The sequence below is a fragment of the Staurois parvus genome, unplaced genomic scaffold (assembly GCF_062004578.1).
Source record: "Staurois parvus isolate SC_StPar_1 unplaced genomic scaffold, SC_StPar_1.0 ptg000144l, whole genome shotgun sequence".
Taxonomy (NCBI): Eukaryota; Metazoa; Chordata; class Amphibia; order Anura; family Ranidae; genus Staurois; species Staurois parvus.
Window position 1 is genome coordinate 1,916,158 of NW_028317940.1, and position 20,780 is coordinate 1,936,937.

General features: G+C 47.7%; 2 protein-coding genes and 1 long non-coding RNA gene across 3 annotated transcripts in view; 2 read left to right on the forward strand and 1 right to left on the reverse strand.

Moving 5' to 3' along the window:
• LOC149465080 (uncharacterized) overlaps positions 1 to 10,645 on the forward strand; it is a 29,931-nt gene extending 19,286 nt beyond the window's left edge. Inside the window, 2 exon segments of the mRNA XM_089673798.1 lie at positions 8,364 to 9,481; positions 9,483 to 10,645. Of these exon segments, the coding sequence (XP_089529924.1) occupies positions 8,364 to 9,481; positions 9,483 to 9,669 (1,305 nt within the window). The 3' untranslated portion in view covers positions 9,670 to 10,645.
• Positions 7,391 to 7,989, forward strand: LOC149465083 (uncharacterized). The gene is made up of 2 exons (XR_016312252.1): positions 7,391 to 7,483; positions 7,573 to 7,989. It is a non-coding gene; the product is annotated as an uncharacterized LOC149465083 (long non-coding RNA).
• A 6,619-nt stretch (positions 10,646 to 17,264) lies between the features above and the next one.
• LOC149465084 (uncharacterized) overlaps positions 17,265 to 20,780 on the reverse strand; it is a 37,361-nt gene continuing 33,845 nt past the window's right edge. The window contains exon 12 of the mRNA XM_089673799.1: positions 17,265 to 20,368. Within this exon, the coding sequence (XP_089529925.1) occupies positions 19,122 to 20,368 (1,247 nt within the window). The 3' untranslated portion in view covers positions 17,265 to 19,121. The remainder of the gene's footprint in view (positions 20,369 to 20,780) is intronic.

A 20,780-nucleotide genomic window follows, 5' to 3' on the forward strand; every position in this document is an offset into this window, starting at 1 on the left:
GCAGTATTCATACGGCACTGATAGGGGACACTAACTGGCACTGATAGGCGGCACTGACTGGAACTGATAGTTGGCACTGAAAGGCAGCTTAGATGGGCAGTGATATGTGGCATTGATGTGCACTGACAGGTGGTATTGATGGAACTACATTGATCATCAGTGCCCTGATGATCAGTGTTGATGTCCCCTCTGAGGAATGTCTATAACCGGCATTTCCTTATTTACATATGATCAGCTGTGATTGGACACAGCTGATCACATGACAGAGCCAAAGTCATCGGCTCTTTCCGCTGATCGGTGATCCGCTGTGTCCCAGGGACACAGCACATCACCGATTGCCGCACTGCGCGCCCCCGGTGGCACGCACACGCGGTAATATGACGTCCTCCCAGACGAGAGAACCGCCACCCATCCATCATCTTCATATATGGTGGGCGGGAGGCGGTTAAGGACACTTTGAAGCAACAAGAAAGCAACACGGGTATATATTTTGAAACAAAGCAAAAACAGAGCATGAACAGGACTGTAAGCCAACCATTTTATGTAGCGACGGGCTTTGATTGGCATTCAGAGTGCTTTAAAAAGCATTTCCAATGCCAAATTTTGAAGCAAGTATAAAAGAGGCCTAAGTATGTTACCCAACTATACTCTATAGAAGAGGAATGTCTAAAAAAGTGATCTGTCCCTGTCATGGATCCAGCCGCTTTCTGTCTTCACAAAACTCTAACTTAGCCTTGCTGGGGTTATCCTCATGTTTTCAGAAGTATAGAATCAGAATCTGGAAGCCCTTCCTATGGCCTTATTGTTCTGTGGGATACTTCTGTCCTCCAACAACTGGAGCTCATGCGTGTGGCAAGCTCTGTTGCATTGATGGGCTGGTGAATGTTATACATCAAATATCCTAAATGAGCTTCTGATTCATATCTGATGGTCGCTTTGGCTCAAATCTATGGTGTGGAATAGCATACAGTGGGGCAAAAAGGTATTTAGTCAGCCACCAACTGTGCAAGTTCTCCCACTTAAAAAGATGAGAGAGGCCGGTAATTGGCATCATAGGTAGACCTCAACTATGAGAGACAAAATGAGAAAAAAAATCCAGACAATCACATTGGCTGATTTGGAAAGAATTTATTTGCAAATTATGGTGGAAAATAAGTATTTGGTCACCTACAAACAAGCAAGACTTCTGGCTCTCACAGACCTGTACCTTCTTCTTTAAGAGGCTCCTCTGTCCTGCACTCATTACCTGTATCAATGGCACCTGTTTGAACTTGTTATCAGTATAAAAGACACCTGTCCATAACCTCAAACAGTCACACTCCAAACTCCACTATGGTGAAGACCAAAGAGCTGTCGAAGGACACCAGAAACAAAATTGTAGACGTGGACCAGGCTGGGAAGACTGAATCTGCAATAGGCAAGCAGCTTGGTGTGAACAAATCAACTGTGGGAGCAATAATTAGAAAATGGAAGACATACAAGAACACTGATAATCTCCCTCGATCTGGGGCTCCACGCAAGATCTCACCCCGTGGGGTCAAAATGATCACAAGAACGGTGAGCAAAAATCCAAGGACCACACGGGGGGACCTAGTAAATGACCGGCAGAGAGCTGGGACCAATGTAACAAAGGCTACCATCAGTAACACACTACGCCGCCAGGGACTCAGATCCTGCAGTGCCAGACGTGTCCCCCTGCTTAAGCCACTACATGTCCGGGCCCATCTGAAGTTTGCTAGAGAGCATTTGGATGATCCAGAAGAGGATTGGGAGAATGTCATATGGTCAGATGAAACCAAAATAGAACTGTTTGGTAGAAACACAACTCACAGTGTTTGGAGGAGAGAGAATGCTGAGTTGCACCCAAAGAACACCATACCTACTGTGAAGCATGGGGGTGGCAACATCATGCTTTGGGGCTGTTTCTCCGCAAAGGGACCAGGACGACTGATCCATGTACAGGACAGAATGAATGGGGCCATGTATCGTGAGATTTTGAGTGCAAACCTCCTTCCATCAGCAAGGGCATTGAAGATGAAATGTGGCTGGGTCTTCCAACATGACAATGATCCCAAACATACCGCCCGGGCATCGAAGGAGTGGATTCGTAAGAAGCATTTCAAGGTCCTGGAGTGGCCTAGCCAGTCTCCAGATCTTAACCCCATAGAAAACCTTTGGAGGGAGTTGAAAGTCCGTGTTGCCCAGCGACAGCCCCAAAACATCACTGCTCTAGAGGAGATCTGCATGGAGGAATGGGCCAACATACCAGCAACAGTGTGTGCCAACCTTGTGAAGACGTACAGGAAACGTTTGACCTCTGTCATTGCCAACAAAGGATATATAACAAAGTATTGAGATGAACTTTTGATATTGACCAAATACTTATTTTCCACCATAATTTGTAAATACATTCTTTCCAAATCAGCCAATGTGATTGTCTGGATTTTTTTTCTCATTTTGTCTCTCATAGTTGAGGTCTACCTATGATGCCAATTACAGGCCTCTCTCATCTTTTTAAGCTGGAGAACTTGCACAATTGGTGGCTGACTAAATACTTTTTTGCCCCACTGTAAGCCCTTTGAAGAGGAGCACCTTTTTGGATCCCTGGAAAACCTCTTTAAGGAAGTCCTCTTTTGCCCATAAAATGTTGGCAAAATCTCCTTCGGGGAAGCCCTATACTTCAGGGGCAAAAGATTCAAGGCAAAGCCATAATTACTGGATCTCTAAGTTCTCCAGAAGCATGAGCAAGTCCTTCTCACAACAAAGGGACTCACCTTATCAACCATTCCATATCTGCCAATCCCTCCATTGCCCAACAAATAAAATTCAAAACACTAACAATAACATATAAAGCCATTTATAACTCTGCCCCAAATTACATCACCAATCTTGTCTCCAAGTATCGCTCAAACCGTCATCTCCGCTCCTCCCATGATCTCCTGGTCTCTAGCTTCCTTGTCTCCTCCTCCCATGCTCGTCTCCAGGACTTCTCCAGAGCCTCCCCCATCCTCTGGAATGGAGTCTCAACAGGTTGATGCATTTCGAAGACTCTGAGGTTGAATCTGAGGAAGAGGTTAAGTCCTCGAAACGGGTCAGCCCATTGTCCTGTTGCACTATAGATTGGACTGTGCTGTTTCCATGCGGTGAGCTTGTATTGTTGGCCTTTGTGAGTATAATTATCAGGTACCTGGTGATGGAGGCCAATGGAGAGAGGGCTTCCCTTGCGGCTAAGTTCCGGAATCCCCTGAGAGTGGGACAGTGGGAGTCAGGCCCAAAGTGGCACAGATCGCCTGTAGGAGTGCTTGGTGGTCCACCCAGGAGCTGATGCACGGAGATGAGGTCTGCAGACAGATGGCGCATGTGCGAGGTATGCAAGCCCTTCAGGGAATAGAGGATTACTGGGTAGTCGGTTCAAGCCAAGGTCAGGTACCAGGTGGGAATCAGAGCAGACGTAGTCAGATGGGATAGCCGAGGTCATACACAGAGGAGCGAGAGAGAGAGAGAGAGAGTATCCGTAAGCCAAGCCGAGGTCAGATCAGGGGTAAAGCAGAGTAGACAGGTCCAGGAGCAAGCCAAGTCGGTATCAGGAAGTCACTGGTCACAATAACACAGGAAACAGGAACAAGGCACGGGGAGCTAGAGATCATCCAGCAACTTGAGGGAGTGAAAAGCCTCCTTATAAAGGCCGTTTGGCGACAAAACTGGGCCTGATGCGGCCATGTAGGGTACTGGCGGAAATGCCCGGTCTTCCAGGACTTCTGCCGTGGATAGGACCCTGACACTTCCCCCATCCCCTGGAATGGAGACTCAACGGGCTGATGCATTTCAAAGACTCTGAGGTTGACTCTGAGTAAGAGGTTAAGTCCTCGAAACGGCTAAATCCATTGAGACTCCATCGTCCTGTTACTCTATGATGCAATAAAGATTGGACTGTGCTTTTTCCATGCGATGAGCTTGTACTTTTGGCCTACTTTGTGAGTATAATACTTACCTTTCTACACAATTAAGCCATATTTTAAGGATATTGCACTAGGCCAGTGCGCCCTCTGTTTTGTTTGTTATTGCAGTATCTCTAGACTTCCCCAGTCTCGTGAGGACAGCAAGGTGAGATCATCCTATGTAAGCCAGGATGTGATTGCAACCTACTGACATTTTTGGTCTACTCTCCAAGCACGGGAGCGCTAAGGTTTTCTAGTTCTTTGCAAGGTTCAGTTATGCCATGTGCCCACTCAGCCTCTGGATGTGGAATTGGCTGGTTGAAGCCCACCCTCTTCCCGCTCAACACCCAAAACTAGGAGATCTGGTGTTTTATATATTGTGACATCTAGCATCAGATAGTATAGCTTTAAAAGGACACCTCCACTCGCTGTCTTCTTTTCAAGGACTTTTCTGGACCAATTTTATTAAAAAGGAAGTTCAAGAGAAAAAAAAAAAACAAGGTTTCCCTCACAAGGGTTTTCAGCATTTGTCTTCCATTCAAACAAATGGTCCTTCAGAGAACCTACATGTGCAGTCTCCTGGCTTACACATACATCACCATAGCTCAGGCTTTACTCTTCAAGCCATGGTCTGCCTCCTACAGACCGTGACCGCATACCATTCAGGACCTCTCTCAGCAGCTTGGTCCACAGCCTTTGCAGCCACTGCTCTGGCTCCAATCTGTGCTCCTAGGTGGAGACCTCCTCTATCTGCTGGGGTGGAGCCCAGAACCCTAGCCAGGTTATTACTTAAGCACTGTGCTGGGGGTTCAGAAAACATGGACCCAGAATTGGAGATTAATCCCTCCCAAATCACTTCCAAATCTCCAGGCCCCGAACTGACCTACAAACAAATGAGGAAACTGAAAAAACAGTTTCTTCTGCATTAAGCAAACCCCCTGGAACCCCTCAACCTGTTTAGTTGAGAATCCTGGGCTATAACCATGATTCACACTGTGAGAGTGCCCAGAACTGCCACAGTGAAGGAAATGCGTATTTGCTGCCCTGCTGATGTTGAATGTTCGCCCACTCACAAAGAAATGATCGGTCTAAAAATCGAATGTTCGGTGTATTGTAACACTGAGAGACAGAATAGCAACAATAAATTCAGCAGAAGTACATGCCTAACAAATGATGACTGATCTGCATGTTCATGAGGGAAATAAGGATTTGATCCCCTGCACAAAACATGACTTCGTACTTGGTGGCAAATCCCTTGTTGGCAATCGCAGAGGTCAGACGTTTTTTCGATTTTTAGACCGATCATTTCTTTGTGAGTGGGCAAACATTCAACATCAGCAGGGGAGCAAATACACATTTCCTTCACTGTATATATCTCAAGACAGAACTGGTTCTCATGTCGCCAACACCCTGATCACAACTACCATGAAACATAGTTGCCAATCCTCTGAACTCCACAAGGTGGTGGTCTCACTCCTACCCAGACAGGAAGTCTCTATGAAAGATGGGAAGTTGTCAGGTACAGACAGGAAGTGATGTGCATAAAGACAGGAAGTTCCATGTTCGAAGATTTAAAGGGAAGACATTGCTGGAACTGGCCACAGAGGAGGTAATTAGATTTTAAGTTATCATGACTCCCATCACCGGCCATTATTGGGAACCCAAATTTCTCCATCCCACTTTGCCCTTTAAATGTCCCTCGTTTCAGTCTGATGTACACCCAGACCAATCAATATCCGATTTATCTGCTCAAAGTGTTTCTATCGCTCTCAGCATTTCAGATGATGTAACATATTGAAGTGAAAACACTGGTATAAAAGAAAAGTAATGCGGACAGAAAACAGAAGTGGGTGTCACTAGATCACATCGTCGCCAAACGTCAAACCCAAATAAAAGTTTTTCCTGTAAAGGTCAATTCTTCCCTCTCTGAATGGAGCTCCAATGTTGGCTTTAGTCTTCTTGAGGAACCCGAAAAAAATGTGTAGAGCCGTTCCAAAATGTATACCAGACCCTTTGAATCTGGAAGTGATTTTAGGGGGTAATGCATTCAAACAAACAAAAAATGTGTTCAGTCCCACCAGGAAATCCACACCAGAACCATTAGGTCAAAACAACAAAAAAACCATGAGGTCCACCTAAAAATCCATACCAGGCCCTGATCCTGAGCATGCAACCTGGCTGTCCAGGAAAGTGTTGGGGACTACCATACCTGAACCATACCGGGCCTCATGCCTTCAACAAGAGGGGATGGTCTGTCCAAGAGGGACCCCCTTAGCAAAGCACCTTTTCTCCATGTTGATGGACCTCTTCCCTGCAACCCTAGTCTGGTCGAAGGGGGTTTATCAGAAAGTGAAAGCCCCCTTTAATAAATAAAGGGCCCCCCAGATAGCCACACCCATGCTAATTAAATGAGTAGACTTATGTTCAGACCAAACACTGAGCTCATCCCTACTCCTCAATTGTCCCTCTTTTTGCTCTGATGTATAGAACTCAATATGTGCAAATTCCTATTGAGGAGAACCCTGATGATTAATCCCTTATATCCCCATCCTAATGTTCTACAGCCAATGTAGTCCAGATAATTCTCCGCTATCCATCTACAGAGAAACCCACCTAGATCACATGACCACATCTATGAGGATGGAGGAGGACCAGAGTCACACGACTGAGAGGATACTAAACCTCACCCTGGAGATCATCTACCTGCTGACCGGAGAGGTGAGGAGGATTTTGGGAGGTCACATGACATCACTCTCATCTCTATTGATAAAACACAGACCTGACCGGAGAGGTGAGGAGGATTCTGGGAGGTCACATGACATCACTCTCATCTCTATTAATAAAACACAGACCTGACCAGAGAGGTGAGGAGGATTCTGGGAAGTCACATGACATCACTCTCATCTCTATTAATAAAACACAGACCTGACCGGAGAGGTGAGGAAGATTCTGGGAGTCTAACATGATGTTCCTATTGGTTCCCCAATACAGAGATTTCCTCTTCTGAAGTCAGGTGATCATATGACCATCACAGTGCCTCCATGTGACTCCCTAAACCCTGAGAGACACAACATGCAGAAGATTCTAGAAGTCACCAAGAAGATGATGGAGCTGCTGACAGGAGAGGTGAGCGGCGCTGGGAATTCTGGGACATTCTCCAGTAACAGACAAGGGATGTGTCTGGATGGTGACTGTATCATTGTGTGTGTCAGGTTCCTATAAGGTGTCAGGGTGTCACTGTCTATTTCTCCATGGAGGAGTGGGAGTATTTAGAAGGACACAAGGACCTCTACAAGGACGTCATGATGGACAATCAGCCGCCCCTCACATCACCGGGTAAGAGGAGACTTTATTGGAGAGAGCAGTACGGAGGATCCACCTAGATCCCCCATTATCTGATAAACACATAGAAACAATGGATTCAGTCAGTGTGTGTGTTTCCTACAGATAGATCCAGTTATGGGAACCCACCAGAGAGATGTCCCCGTCCTCTGTATTCCCGGGATTCCACACAGGAAGGTCACACTATCCCTTACCATCATCAGGTAGATGAGGAACAATCACTGATAGTATCATTAGGATCTGTACATTATCTGCATTGTTACCATTGATGTCATTTTTATTATATATTCAGAGTGGAAACCTGAGAGATTCTACAGTTGAGGTGAAAGAAGAGATAAAAGAGGAGGATGAGGATGGGGTGATGGAGGAGTCAGAGATTCCAGAAGGACACAAAGATTTGTACCAGGACACCATGGTGGAGTCATCCAGATACAGGAACCCACCAGAGAGATGTCCCCGTCCTCTGTATTCCCGGGATTCCACACAGGAAGGTCACACCATCCCTCACCATCATCAGGTAGGTGGAGTTGAGGGTCGGGAACATAAAGTGATGGAACACTCTGACATGTGGAGACGATGTGTGGACTCTACAAGATGAGATGTTCTATGTGATCTCACATCATAAATCCTTCTATGTTACAGATGTTATTTTCTGCCATTCTGTTGGTTTAGGGTGAAGATCTGATGAACATGAAAGTTGAGGGTGAAGTAGAAGAGACGTATGTGAGGGATGATCAGCAATATACGGAGGAGGCTGGAATGAGGAGGACATTCATAGAGCAGGACACTCCTACAGAGATCAGCACAGGTGACCAGAATATATTCTACTCTTATCTCTGCTCTGTTACCGCCCCCCTCCAGCCCCCATTGGTTCCTGCTCCTCTGACAAGGCGGGTGTAAATTTAGAAGTGATCTGGGAGGACCAAAGGCCCTATGACTGAAGAGGGGAAGAGTTCCAGCTGGTTGGGACATCCACAGAGAACATCTGCTCCCTCCTATCTCCCTGATCCAGATGGAATCTTGATGGAAGTGAACTAACCCTCTCCTGTCTATTGATGATGTTTTTCTATTTTTCCAGGACCCGCCATGGAGAAACCCTCAAAGGATCGTCTCACTTTATCTCCAGGTTGTAAAATGGAAGATGAGGACATCCCAGGAGATTATGCCGGAGAAAAGACAATGAGCTCCACTATGGATGGAGGACTTCACAGTGTGGAGAAACCATGGAATCCCTCTGACTCTGAGCACCCTCGTACTGTGGGGGATGGGGCCGGGATTCAGGAGAAGACATTTCCCTGTCCAGATTCTGGGGGAAATTTTCACTCTGAATTAAGTCTTTCTGTACATCAGAGATCTCACACAGGAGAGAATCTTCATTACTGCCTCAAGTGTGGGAAATGTTTTATTTGTAAATCAAAACTGGATATGCATTATAGATCTCATATAGGGGAGAAGCCATATTCCTGTTCTGAGTGCGGGAAATGTTTTTCTCAAAAGTTCTGTCTTTCAAGACATCAGAGGTTGCACACGGGGGAGAAGCTGTATTTCTGTCCTGAGTGCGGAAAATGTTTTACAGAAAAGACCAGTCTCTCCAGGCATCAGATATGTCACACAGGTGAGAAGCCGTATTCCTGCCTGGAGTGCGGGAAATGTTATACACAGAAATCAGACCTTGTTACACATCAAAGATCTCACACAGGAGAGAAGCAGTATTCCTGCTCTGAGTGCGGGAAATGTTTTTTACAAAAGTTTGGTCTTTTCAGACATCAGAAATTGCACACGGGAGATAAGCCATATGCCTGTACTGAGTGTGAGAAATGTTTTCTTCATAAATCAGAACTTGTTGTACATCAAAGATCTCACACAGGGGAGAAGCCATATTCCTGCCCTGAGTGTGGGAAATGTTTTTCAGATAAGAACAGTCTTACCAGACACCAGCGATTGCACACAGGTGAGAAGCTGTATTCCTGTCCGGAGTGCGGGAAATGTTTTTCTTGGCAGTCCAGTCTTACTGAACATCAAATATGCCACACGCAGGAAAAGCAGTTTTCCTGTTCTGAGTGTGGAAAATTTTTTTCACGGAAATCAGCACTTGTCAAACATCAAAAAACTCACACAGGGGAGAAGCCGTATTCCTGCACCAAGTGCGGGAAATGCTATACACGGAAATCAGATGTTATGAAACATAAAAGATCTCACACGGGTGAGAAGCCGTATTCCTGTCCTGAGTGTGGGAAATGTTTTTCATGGAAGTCTAGTCTTACCAAACATCAGAGAACCCACAACACCCTCGAGGTGTATTAGTGTCCTGAGTGTAGGAAATGTCTTCTCTATGGATGATATGTTGCCGGACATCAGAGACCTCACACTGGGAAGAAGCACACCTTGATATACACCTCAGCTAACACGTGGCTGAGCCCTCCTCTGATCTTTATCATGGAAGAAACACTTTATAAGGAGATCAGAGATCACTAAAGACTTCAAAGTTGTGTCTGGCTTCCTCTGCTAGGAGAGAGGATGGGGGGGGGGTCACTGCTGGTTGGGTCCCTCTAGCAGTGTAGTCTGATCTCCCCTGACCTTCAGCAGAAGCTTCCATGGAGGACATCATGGTGAGAAAGAAGAAGGGGGGAGGGTCACTGCTGGTTGAGTCCCTCTAGCAGTGTAGTCTGATCTCCCCCCCTGACCTTTAGCAGAAACTTCCATGGAGGAAATCATGGTGAGAGAGAAGGGGGGGGGGTCACTGCTAGTTGGGTCCCTCTAGCAGTGTAGTCTGATCTCCCCTGACCTTCAGCAGAAGCTTCCATGGACATCATGGTGAGAGAGAAGGGGGGGGGGTCACTGCTGGTTGGGTCACTCTAGCAGTGTAGTCTGTTCTTCCCTGACCTTCAGCAGAAACTTCCATGGAGGACATCATGGTGAGAGAGAAGGGGGGGGGTCACTGCTGGTTGGGCCCCTCTAGCAGTGTAGTCTGATCTCCCCTGCCCTTAAGCAGAAGCTTCCATGGACATCATGGTGACAGAGAAGGAGGGGGGGTTACTGCTGGTTGGGTCACTCTAGCAGTGTAGTCTGATCTCCCCTGACCTTCAGCAGAAGCTTTCATGGAGGACATCGTGGTGAGAGAGGAGCTAGGTATTGCTTGTGGATGAAGAGAAGGAGAGATCAGACTAAGAATGACAGGACTGGTCATTTTGGGTCAGTAGTTATCAGCCTGCAACTTGGATGCGATTGGAGAGTGCTGCCTGGTGGCTGAATGTGGAAAACATGACATTTTCAGATGTAAGATTTCATATTTACCTTGTAAATGGACAAATATAATAACACATTTGTTTAATCTGAATTGAAGATTAAATATTTATGTTCTTGAACTCATGATATTCTTTCTAAGTTGATTGATAAAAGTCTTCCTTCAGATTTGTGTGATGAAATGTTCTTCTCCTTTATTCCTTCCTCTAACACTACAAGTACGGCCCATCCTGTAGGTTTTAGTCTCCATCTTGTGTCTTAGTAGTTTGGTGTTCCCAGCTTGTCCTTGTTGGAACAGCCGACTCTCCCCCTTCTCATAGATCTCAGGACGTCTGTAGTATACTCCAATGATAAGTCCATCAGTCCATAGACCCATCTATCATTCCTCCCGTAATTCCTCCTCCGCACCCTCACCACCTCCAACCACAAGATCATCTTTCTTCCTCACTTTCACATCACATCTAACATAGAGAAACCCCCCTCCATGTCCTGTGTCCCTCTAAACAAGAGGATCAGCATGAATACAGCCCAGCCTTGGGAGGAGCCAAGCCATGTTTCTGGAACACCAACTCCATTGACAACATCTCCCATTCTCGGCAGATTGCTGGATTCCGTGTATTTAACCACTAGCCAACAGGGCACTTCTACCCCCTTCCTGCCTACCGGACACTTCTAAACCCTCCCTTCCTCCCGGGCACTTATATCCCCTTCCTGCCCAGGCTGTCACACTTTGAATGACAATTGCGCGGTCATGCAACACTGTACCCATATGAAATTTTTATCATTTTTTTTAGACAGATAGAGCTTTCTTTTGGTGGTATTTAATCACCTCTGGGATTTTTATTTTTTCTTAAACAAACCAAAAACCACTGAAAATTTTGAAAAAAAAAACATTTTTTCTTAGTTTTTGTTATACAATTTTGTAAATAAGTGATTTTTCTCCTGCACTGATGTGTGCTAATGAGGCTGCAGTGATGGGCACTGATAGGTTGAACTGATGGACACTGATAGGTGGCACTGATGGGCACTGATGAGGAGGCACTGGTAGGTTGCACTGATGGGCATTGACAGGCATCACTGATGGGCACTGAAAGGCAGCACTGATACATTACACTGATATGGCACTGATAGGTAGCACTGACTGGCACTGTTAGGCAGCACTGACTGGCACTGTTAGGCGGCACTGAGTAGCACTGTTAGGCGGCACTGACTGGCACTGATAGGCGGCACTGACTAGCACTGTTAGGCGGCACTGGTTGGCATTGATAGGTGGCACTGACGGGTGACATTGAAAGGCAGCTCAGATGGGCACTGATATGTGCACTGGTATGCACTGATATGTGGCATTGATGTGGCACTGGCACGTGGTACTGACAGGTGGCACTTCTGGGGCCACACTGATTATCAGGGCACACTGATCAGTGCCCTGATGATCAGTGTACATGTCCCCTCCACGGAAAGCCGATTACCGGCTCTCCTCTCCTCTCGAGCTGTCAGCGTGACAGCTCGAGAGGAGAGAAATGCCGATAACCAGCATTTCCGTGTTTACATGTGATCAGCTGTGATTGGACACAGCTGATCACATGACCGAGCCGACATCTTCGGCTCTTTCCGTGATCCGCTGTGTCCGAGCGACACAGCGCACCAGCGATCGGCGCGCTGCGTGCTCCCTGAGCCACGCATGCGCAGTGAGTCTGGTAGGACGTCATATCAGAACGAGAGAACCACCTTGCGACCATCATTTTACTATAGGGCGGGCGGAAGGTGGTTAATGATGATATTTCTTTGTAGTGTACTTTTTGCTGTAATATTATACTGTATATGTGTATATGCAGCTTAAAGCCAGCGGGAGGGAGAACAAGCCGGCTTTCAGCTGCTGCAGAGAGAGCCATACGGGCAATCCAGTAATTGTCCCCCCTTCCATGCCGATTAATCTCCCTGCCCACATTCGAAACACACAGATGCCTGGGCACCATGCAGGAGAACTGGTGGTCCCCCTTATCCACGGCCCTGGTCAGACCCAGCTGCTTCATAGCCCCAATGCACCAGATTGTGTACAAGATTTGTATCTGCCCATGTGTGTTTAGCCACATAAATTTTGAGTCCCTCTAGTGGTGGACAGTGATATTACAGGCTGTGATAACATTCCCAAAGTAAGCTCTCCCCTCATTCCTCCTCCACCAATCAAGATCCTAGTCCTGGTTAGGCAGTCGCAATAGGCATCCGTTGGGAGTGTTGAGACTTGCTTAGTATGTTATTTTTTTCCTCTTAACTCTGTACTACCTGTGCTTGCTGAACACCTTAGTCTTCAGGTTAGTGCAGAAGGGTTTGGAGTCCATGTTTTACTCATCATGACCTCACCAGTGTGGGGGAACTTCTCATCTGGACATCCATGCTCGTCCCAAATAGTTCATAAGGTGACACATCTACAAATATCATCCACAACAAGACCCACCTGGAGACAACCCAACAAAGACACATGGAGAAAGGCTTGTAGTCCATGTTCATCACATCATGACTTCACCTGTGTGGAGGAATTTTTCATCTGGACATTCATGCTTGTCCCAAATAGTTCATAAGGTGACACATCTACAAAAATCATCCACAACAAGACCCACATGGAGACAACCCAACAAAGACCAACGGCGAGGGTTTAGAGTCCATGTTCTGCTCACCATGAACTCACCTTTATGGAGAAACGTCTCGTCTGGGAATCGGAGATTGTCTCAGTTAATCTGTAAGGTGACATCTCCCACACGATTTGGTAAGCACAGAGAAAACCCAACAAATACACAGAGTCTCACGATGGATGAGTAAATCATCTTCATAGGGCTTGGTTGATGATGGACCCCAGAGGAGACTTGTAGAATAGAGATTGTGAATACCAGATTCATACTTTTATTGGTGACTAAAGCCTCTTAGCCCACCATGATTTGACCTAGAAACTGATATTAGGATACCGTTTCCTCCCCTCCATCCCCTCCATAGTGTACCGTTTCCTCCCCTCCAGTCTTGAACAGCTGTATCGGCTCCTCCCCTTCAGACTTGCACAGGTGTACCGGCTCCTCCCCTTAAGTCTTGCACAGGTGTACCGACTCCTCCCCTTCAGTCTTGTACAAGTGTACCGGCTCCTCCCTTCAGTCTTGTACAGGTGTACCGGCTCCTCCCTTCAGTCTTGTACAAGTGTACTGGCTCCTCCCTTCAGTCTTGTACAGGTGTACCGGCTCCTCCCTTCAGTCTTGTACAAGTGTACCGGCTCCTCCCTTCAGTCTTGTACAGGTGTACCGACTCCTCCCTTCAGTCTTGCACAGGTGTACCGGCTCCTCCTTTCAGTCTTGCACAGGTGTACCGGCTCCTCCCCTTCAGTCTTGTACAGGTGTACCGGCTCCTCCCTTCAGTCTTGTACAGGTGTACCGGCTCCTCCCTTCAGTCTTGTACAGGTGTACCGGCTCCTCCCTTCAGTCTTGTACAGGTGTACCGGCTCCTCCCTTCAGTCTTGCACAGGTGTACCGGCTCCTCCCTTCAGTCTTGCACAGGTGTACCGGCTCCTCCTTTCAGTCTTGCACAGGTGTACCGGCTCCTCCCCTTCAGTCTTGCACAGGTGTACCGGCTCCTCCCTTCAGTCTTGCACAGGTGTACCGGCTCCTCCCCTTCAGTCTTGCACAGGTGTACCGGCTCCTCCCTTCAGTCTTGCACAGGTGTACCGGCTCCTCCCTTCAGTCTTGTACAGGTGTACCGGTTCCTCCCCTTCAGTCTTGTACAGGTGTACCGGCTCCTCCCCTTCAGTCTTGCACAGGTGTACCGGCTCCTCCCCTTCAGTCTTGCACAGGTGTAGCGGCTCCTCCCCTGGACTGAAACGGCTTCCAAATATGTCACTGCACACTGGGAGCTTCTCACAATGTGCATTAGAAGCTGCAGCAAATCAGACAGAGCTCCGCCTCATTTACTGGCTGGAGGATGTCCAGCATCATCTAGCTCCTTCCTTCTCAGCCTGACTGTCCCTTGCCCCACCCCTTTCATTCACTGGATTTGAGCTCTTTTAATTATAGAGCATCACATGTGGGTGTTACCTAAGGCAGTCTTCATGCAAATACAGTTTGCCTAGGAACACCCACTCTTCCAGACTGACACCCACCTATCAAGCTATTTTGAAACTTGCATAACTCCTCCCCAGATCCCGCCCACTGCTACTGAGGCAAGGTGCTGTGATAGTTCACAATATGAACATCGGCCATTGGAGCTCATGCACCTCCGCTGGCCTAGTTATGGCTGAATCCTGGGGGGGTGGAGGGTTGTCATCCACCCCACACCCCCCCCCTGACACCAGAGCCTCTAATGAGCTATGACCCAGTCCCAAATCTCCAATGCCATTCTCTACTCTCCTCTGCAATGAATGATTGTCAGGACCACCGGTGTTCTAAATGTTGATGTGAGAAGAACTTTGATGAGGGCTCCTGATGTATCCCACAAACAAGAAAATAAATAGATTGGAAATACTACAATTGTGCCGTGTTCAATATATTTCAATAAATAAATATAAAATCTTATCTGTTCAAAACTCTTTATAAAGTGCACTTCCCCCCTTCCAGTCCGGACAATTCCCCCCCTTCCAGTCCGGACAATTCCCCCCCTTCCAGTCCGGACGCTTTCACCCCCTTTCAGTTCGGACACTTTCCCCCCATTCCAGTCCTGACCCTTTCTCCCCCTTCCAGTCCGGACGCTTTCCCCCCCTTCCAGTCCGGACGCTTTCACCCCCTTCCAGTCCGGACGCTTTCACCCCCTTCCAGTCCGGACGCTTTCCCCCCCTTCCAGTCCGGACGCTTTCCCCCCCTTCCAGTCCAGACGCTTTCCCCCCCTTCCAGTCCAGACGCTTTCCCCCCCTTCCAGTCCGGACGCTTCCCCCCCCGTCCAGTCCTGACGCTTTCCCCCCCTTCCAGTCCGGACGCTTTCACCCCCTTCCAGTCCGGACTCTTTCCCCCCCTTCCAGTCCAGACGCTTTCCCCCCCCCTTCCAGTCCGGAAGCTTTCACCCCCTTCCAGTCCGGACGCTTTCACCCCCTTCCAGTCCGGACGCTTTCACCCCCTTCCAGTCCGGACGCTTTCCCCCCCTTCCAGTCCTGACGCTTTCCCCCCTTCCAGTCCGGACGCTTTCCCCCCTTCCAGTCCGAACACTTTCACCCCCTTCCAGTCCGGACGCTTTCCCCCCTTCCAGTCCGGACGCTTTCCCCCCTTCCAGTCCGGACGCTTTCCCCCCCTTCCAGTCCTGACGCTTTCCACCCCTTCCAGTCCTGACGCTTTCCCCCCCTTCCAGTCCTGACGCTTTCACTCCCTTCCAGTCCGGACGCTTTCACCCCCTTCCAGTCCGGAAGCTTTCACCCCCTTTCAGTCCGGACGCTTTCACCCCCTTCCAGTCCGGACGCTTTCCCCCCCTTCCAGTCCGGACGCTTTCCCCCCCTTCCAGTCCGGACGCTTTCCCCCCCTTCCAGTCCGGACGCTTTGACCCCCTTCCAGATCGGACGCTTTCACCCCCTTCCAGTCCGGACGCTTTCCCCCCCTTCCAGACCGGACGCTTTCCCCCCCTTCCAGACCGGACGCTTTCCCCCCCTTCCAGTCCGGACGCTTTCCCCCCCTTCCAGACCGGACGCTTTCCCCCCCTTCCAGTCCGGAAGCTTTCCCCCCCTTCCAGTCCGGACGCTTTCCCCCCCTTCCAGTCCGGACGCTTTCCCCCCCTTCCAGTCCGGACGCTTTCCCCCCCTTCCAGTCCGGACGCTTTCACCCCCTTCCAGTCCGAACGCTTTCCCCCCGTTCCAGTCCGGACGCTTTCCCCCCCTTCCAGTCCAGACGCTTTCCCCCCCTTCCAGTCCGGACGCTTTCACCCCCTTCCTGTCCAGGCCAATTTTCAGCTTTCAGAGTTATCACACTTTGAATGACAATTGCGCGGTCATGCAACACTGTACCCGTATACATTTTTTTGAGACAGATAAAGCTTTATTTTGGTGGTATTTATTCACCACTGGGATTTTTATTTATTTTGCTATATAAATGAAAAAGTCCAAAAGTTTTGAAAAAAAAGTGTTTTTCTTATAAAATTTAGCAAATAAATAATATTTCATCATAAATCTTGGCTAAAATTTATTCAGTTATCTTTTTAGTAAAAATAAAAATAACCCAAATTAGTTCATAACCAAAAATTATAATTTTTCCAGTTTTTTTAATATTATTATTTGTTTTTTTTACATACTGTCACCCTAGCAGCACCATGGTGACACTGTACTACTTGTGGGGGGTGATGAAGATTTTTTTTTTTTACACTGATTGCTTTTACACCCATAAAGGCTGTAAGAGGAATCATTTCTCCTCTCTGGCTGCATTCTTGCAGTCATTTAGAAATACTGTGAGAGCTGTGATTGGTCACAGCTTGTCACATGCTACAAGGCTGTTGTGAATAGCCCTGTACCATGTGACCTCTGTGATCATTCACAGATTTCACACGCAGTAAGCAATGATGTCAGAAGTGACCTCTTGCTTACTACTCTGCATGTGATCAGTGATTGGCCAATCAGGGATCACATGATCGGTGTCCGGAGGATTTCAACCACTTCAGCTCCGGAAAGATTTTTCCCCCTTCGTGACCAGGCCATTTTTTTTGGCTATGCAGCGCTGCATCTGGTAATTGCAACGCTGCACCCAAATTACATTTTTATCATTTTTTTCACACAAATAGAGTTTTCTTTCGGTGGTATTTGATCGCCAGGTTTTTTTTATTATTATATAAAAGATACAATTTTTTTTATTATTTAACATTTTTTTTTTTTTTTTAATTATTTATGTTTTGCTTTCTGCTATGGAACATATGCAGTAAAAAAAAACTAAATCTAATTTCTTCCTATATTTAGGATGAAAGAGTGGCAGCACTGAGGTCGTTAGTTCAAATACCAATCATAGCACCACTTGCCTGGAGTTTTCATGTTCTCCCTGTGCCTGTGTGGGTTTCCTCCAGGTACCCTGGTTTCCTCCCACAGTGGCTAAATGGTTAGCACTTCCACTTGGCAGTACTCGGGTGATCAGTTTGAATCCAAACCATGGCACCACCTTCCTGGAGTTTTCATGTTCTCCCTGTTCATGCGTGAGTTTCCTCCAGTTACTCTGGTTTCTTTCCACAGTGGCTAAATGGTTAGCACTTCCACCTGGCAGTATTGGGTCATTGGTTTGAATCCCAACCACGGCACCACCTGCCTGGAGTGTGCATGTTCTCCTTGTGCCTGTGTGGGTTTCCTCTCACAGTGGCTAAATGGTTAGCACTTGCGTCTGGTAGTACTAGAGTCGTTTGTTCAAATCCCAGCCACGGCACCTCCTGCCTAGGGTTTGCATGTGCTCCCTGTGCCTGCGCGATTTTCCTCCAGGTACTCCGGTTTGCTCCCACAGTGTCTAAATGGTTAGCACTTCCACCTGGCCGTATTGGGTTATCAGTTCTAATCCAAACCATGGCACCACCTGCCTGGAGTTTGTATGTTCTCCCTGTGCCCGTGTAGGTTTCCTCCTACAGTGGCTAAATGGTTAGCACTTCCACCTGGCAGTACTCGGGTCATCAGTTTGAATCCCAACCACGGCACCACCTGCCTGGAGTGTGCATGTTCTCCCTGTGCCTGCATGGGTTTCCTCCAGGTACTCCAGTTTCCTTCCACCGCAGCTAAATGGTTAGCACTTCCACCTGGCCGTATTGGGTCGTCAGTTCGAATTCCAACTATGGCACCACCTGCCTGGAGTTTGCATGTGCTCCCTGTGCCTGCGTTGATTTCCTCCAGGTACTCCAGTTTCCTCCCACGCTCCAAAGACATGCTGGTAGGTGAATTGGCTCCTGTCTAAACTGACCCTTGTATGGGTATGTATGAATGTGAGTTAGGGACCTTATATTGTACACTCCTCAGGGGCGGGGCCTGATGGGAATGTAATATATATATATATATATATATATATATATATATATATATATATATAAAGTGCTGTGTACATTGACGGCACTATAGAAGTACCTGAAATAATAATACTGATTGGTTTGTGTGAAAGTGATGGTATATACAGTATATACTGGATTTGTTTTTATATACTAGTCATGGCGGTGATCAGCAACTTGGGGACCTGTGATAGTGTGGAGGGCAATCTGACACTGACACTGTGTGGGAACCCACAGACACTGACATCACCAATACAGTGAACATGCCGTATACACTGTTGCAGTACTAATGACACCGACCAGGAAGGGGTTAACATCACAGGGTTAAGCGTGTGCCTATAAATGTGTCATGCGTGTCGCTTTTCACAAAAAAAAATCTCTTTGTTGCTTCTCCTTGCAGGGTGAAGAAACAAAGAGACTGTTCGCTCTGCACAGAGCCTCGTGTTGATTGCCGACACCGAGGGCTGTGATTGAACATGGCCGATCAGCAGGTTCCGAAAGCTGGGATCTGCTGAGGAAATCCTGTCACGTCTGCGCACAGCGGGAGTCGGCGGGCGCGCGCCCTATACTTGGAAGAGGCCGAGGTCCGTCGCTGTGCCGGTACGGACCTTTGACGTCTTACAAGTTCTCTGAAATCCATCTCCGTCATTCAGGGTAGGGAGGTGGCTTCTGGCACATGTGGGATTTCTGATGTGCAGAAAGATTGCACTTGACGGCAAAACATTTCCCGCACTCTAAGCATGCATATGGCTTCTCCCCCGTGTGAGACCGCTGATGTCTGACCAGTCCTGATTTCTGCGCAAAACATTTCTTGCATTCAGGGCAGGAATACGGCTTCTGGTGGGTGTGGGATCTCTGATGTACAGAAAGATGGGACTGGACTGAAAAACATTTCCCGCACTCTGCGCATGAAAATGGCTTCTCCCCCGTGTGAGACCTCTGATGCGCGACAAGTTCTGATTTCTGCCCAAAACTTTTCCCGCACTCAGAGCAGGAATATGGTTTCTCGCCCGTGTGGGACCTCTGATGTGGGACAAGTTCTGATTTCTGCGCAAAACATTTCCCACACTCAGAGCAGGAATACGGCTTCTCTCCTGTGTGTGATTTCTGATGTCTGGAAAGATGGGACTTCTGTGAAAAACATTTCCCGCACTCGGGACAGGAGTACGGCCTCTCCCCTGTATGAGACCTCTGATGTTTGACAAGAGTTGATTTATTCCGATAACATTTCCCACACTCAGCGCAGGAATACGGCTTCTCCCCCCTGTGAGATCTCTGATGTTTGAGAAATTTTGATTTACCGAGAAAACACTGTCCGCACTCAGCACAGGAATACGGCTTCTTGTCTGAATGACACATTCGATGTCGGACATATTGGGCTCTCCATAGAAAAGATTTCCCGCACTCAGGGCAGGAATAAGCCTTCTCCCCTGTGTGAGATCTCTGATGAACAGAAAGATAGGATGCATCAGAAAAACATTTCTCGCACTCAGGGCAGGAATATGGCTTCTCCCCCGTGTGAGACCTCTGATGTTTAGTAAAATCTACTTTACGTAGGAAACATTTCCCGCACTCAATACAGGAGAACAGTTTCTCCCCCGTGTGAGATCTTTTATGCACATTAAGGTTGGATTTAAAACGGAAACATTTCCCGCACTCAGTGCAGGAGAACCTCTTCTCTGTTGGAAGGCCGGCCCGGTCCCGCACAGTCTGAGGTTCCTCAGGATACGAGGATTCCGATGGTCCATCTACACTGGGTGGTGCCGGATGGACATTGGAGGGAGCCGTGTTTTCTCCTGGACTATACTGTGTGATGTCCTCATCTTCTACTTTCCAGTCTGAAGACAAAGTGAGACAATCCTTGGAGGTTTTCCTCATCTCCTGGCCATGGACTAAAATACAAAAAGACAAAGAGGATTACTAGACAGGAGCTGATTGGTTCCCCCAAACCAGGACTCTGCCCACATCAGGCAGCTTGGTCTCTGAGGAGCTTCCAATTCCACCCTCAAGGGAACTAGGAAATGTCTCCTCTGATCTCCTACCAGGTCATTTCTTCATTCATGGACCTTAGTCAGAGAGTGACTTCCTACATTTGTGTTTATTGGTAACTTCCTTCCCTGAGAGAAGCTGCAGACATCCCCCACTGCTGTGGTCAGGACCTGGATCTCAACCTGCAACCTCTGTTGTATCTGGCCGTGTCCATTCTTGCTGAGCCACCTGGAAGGCTGGACAGCGCTCACCTGACAATTTCCTAAATGATCTTGCCTTGAGCCTTGTTCGTCTTGAACCCTTTACTCCTCCCAT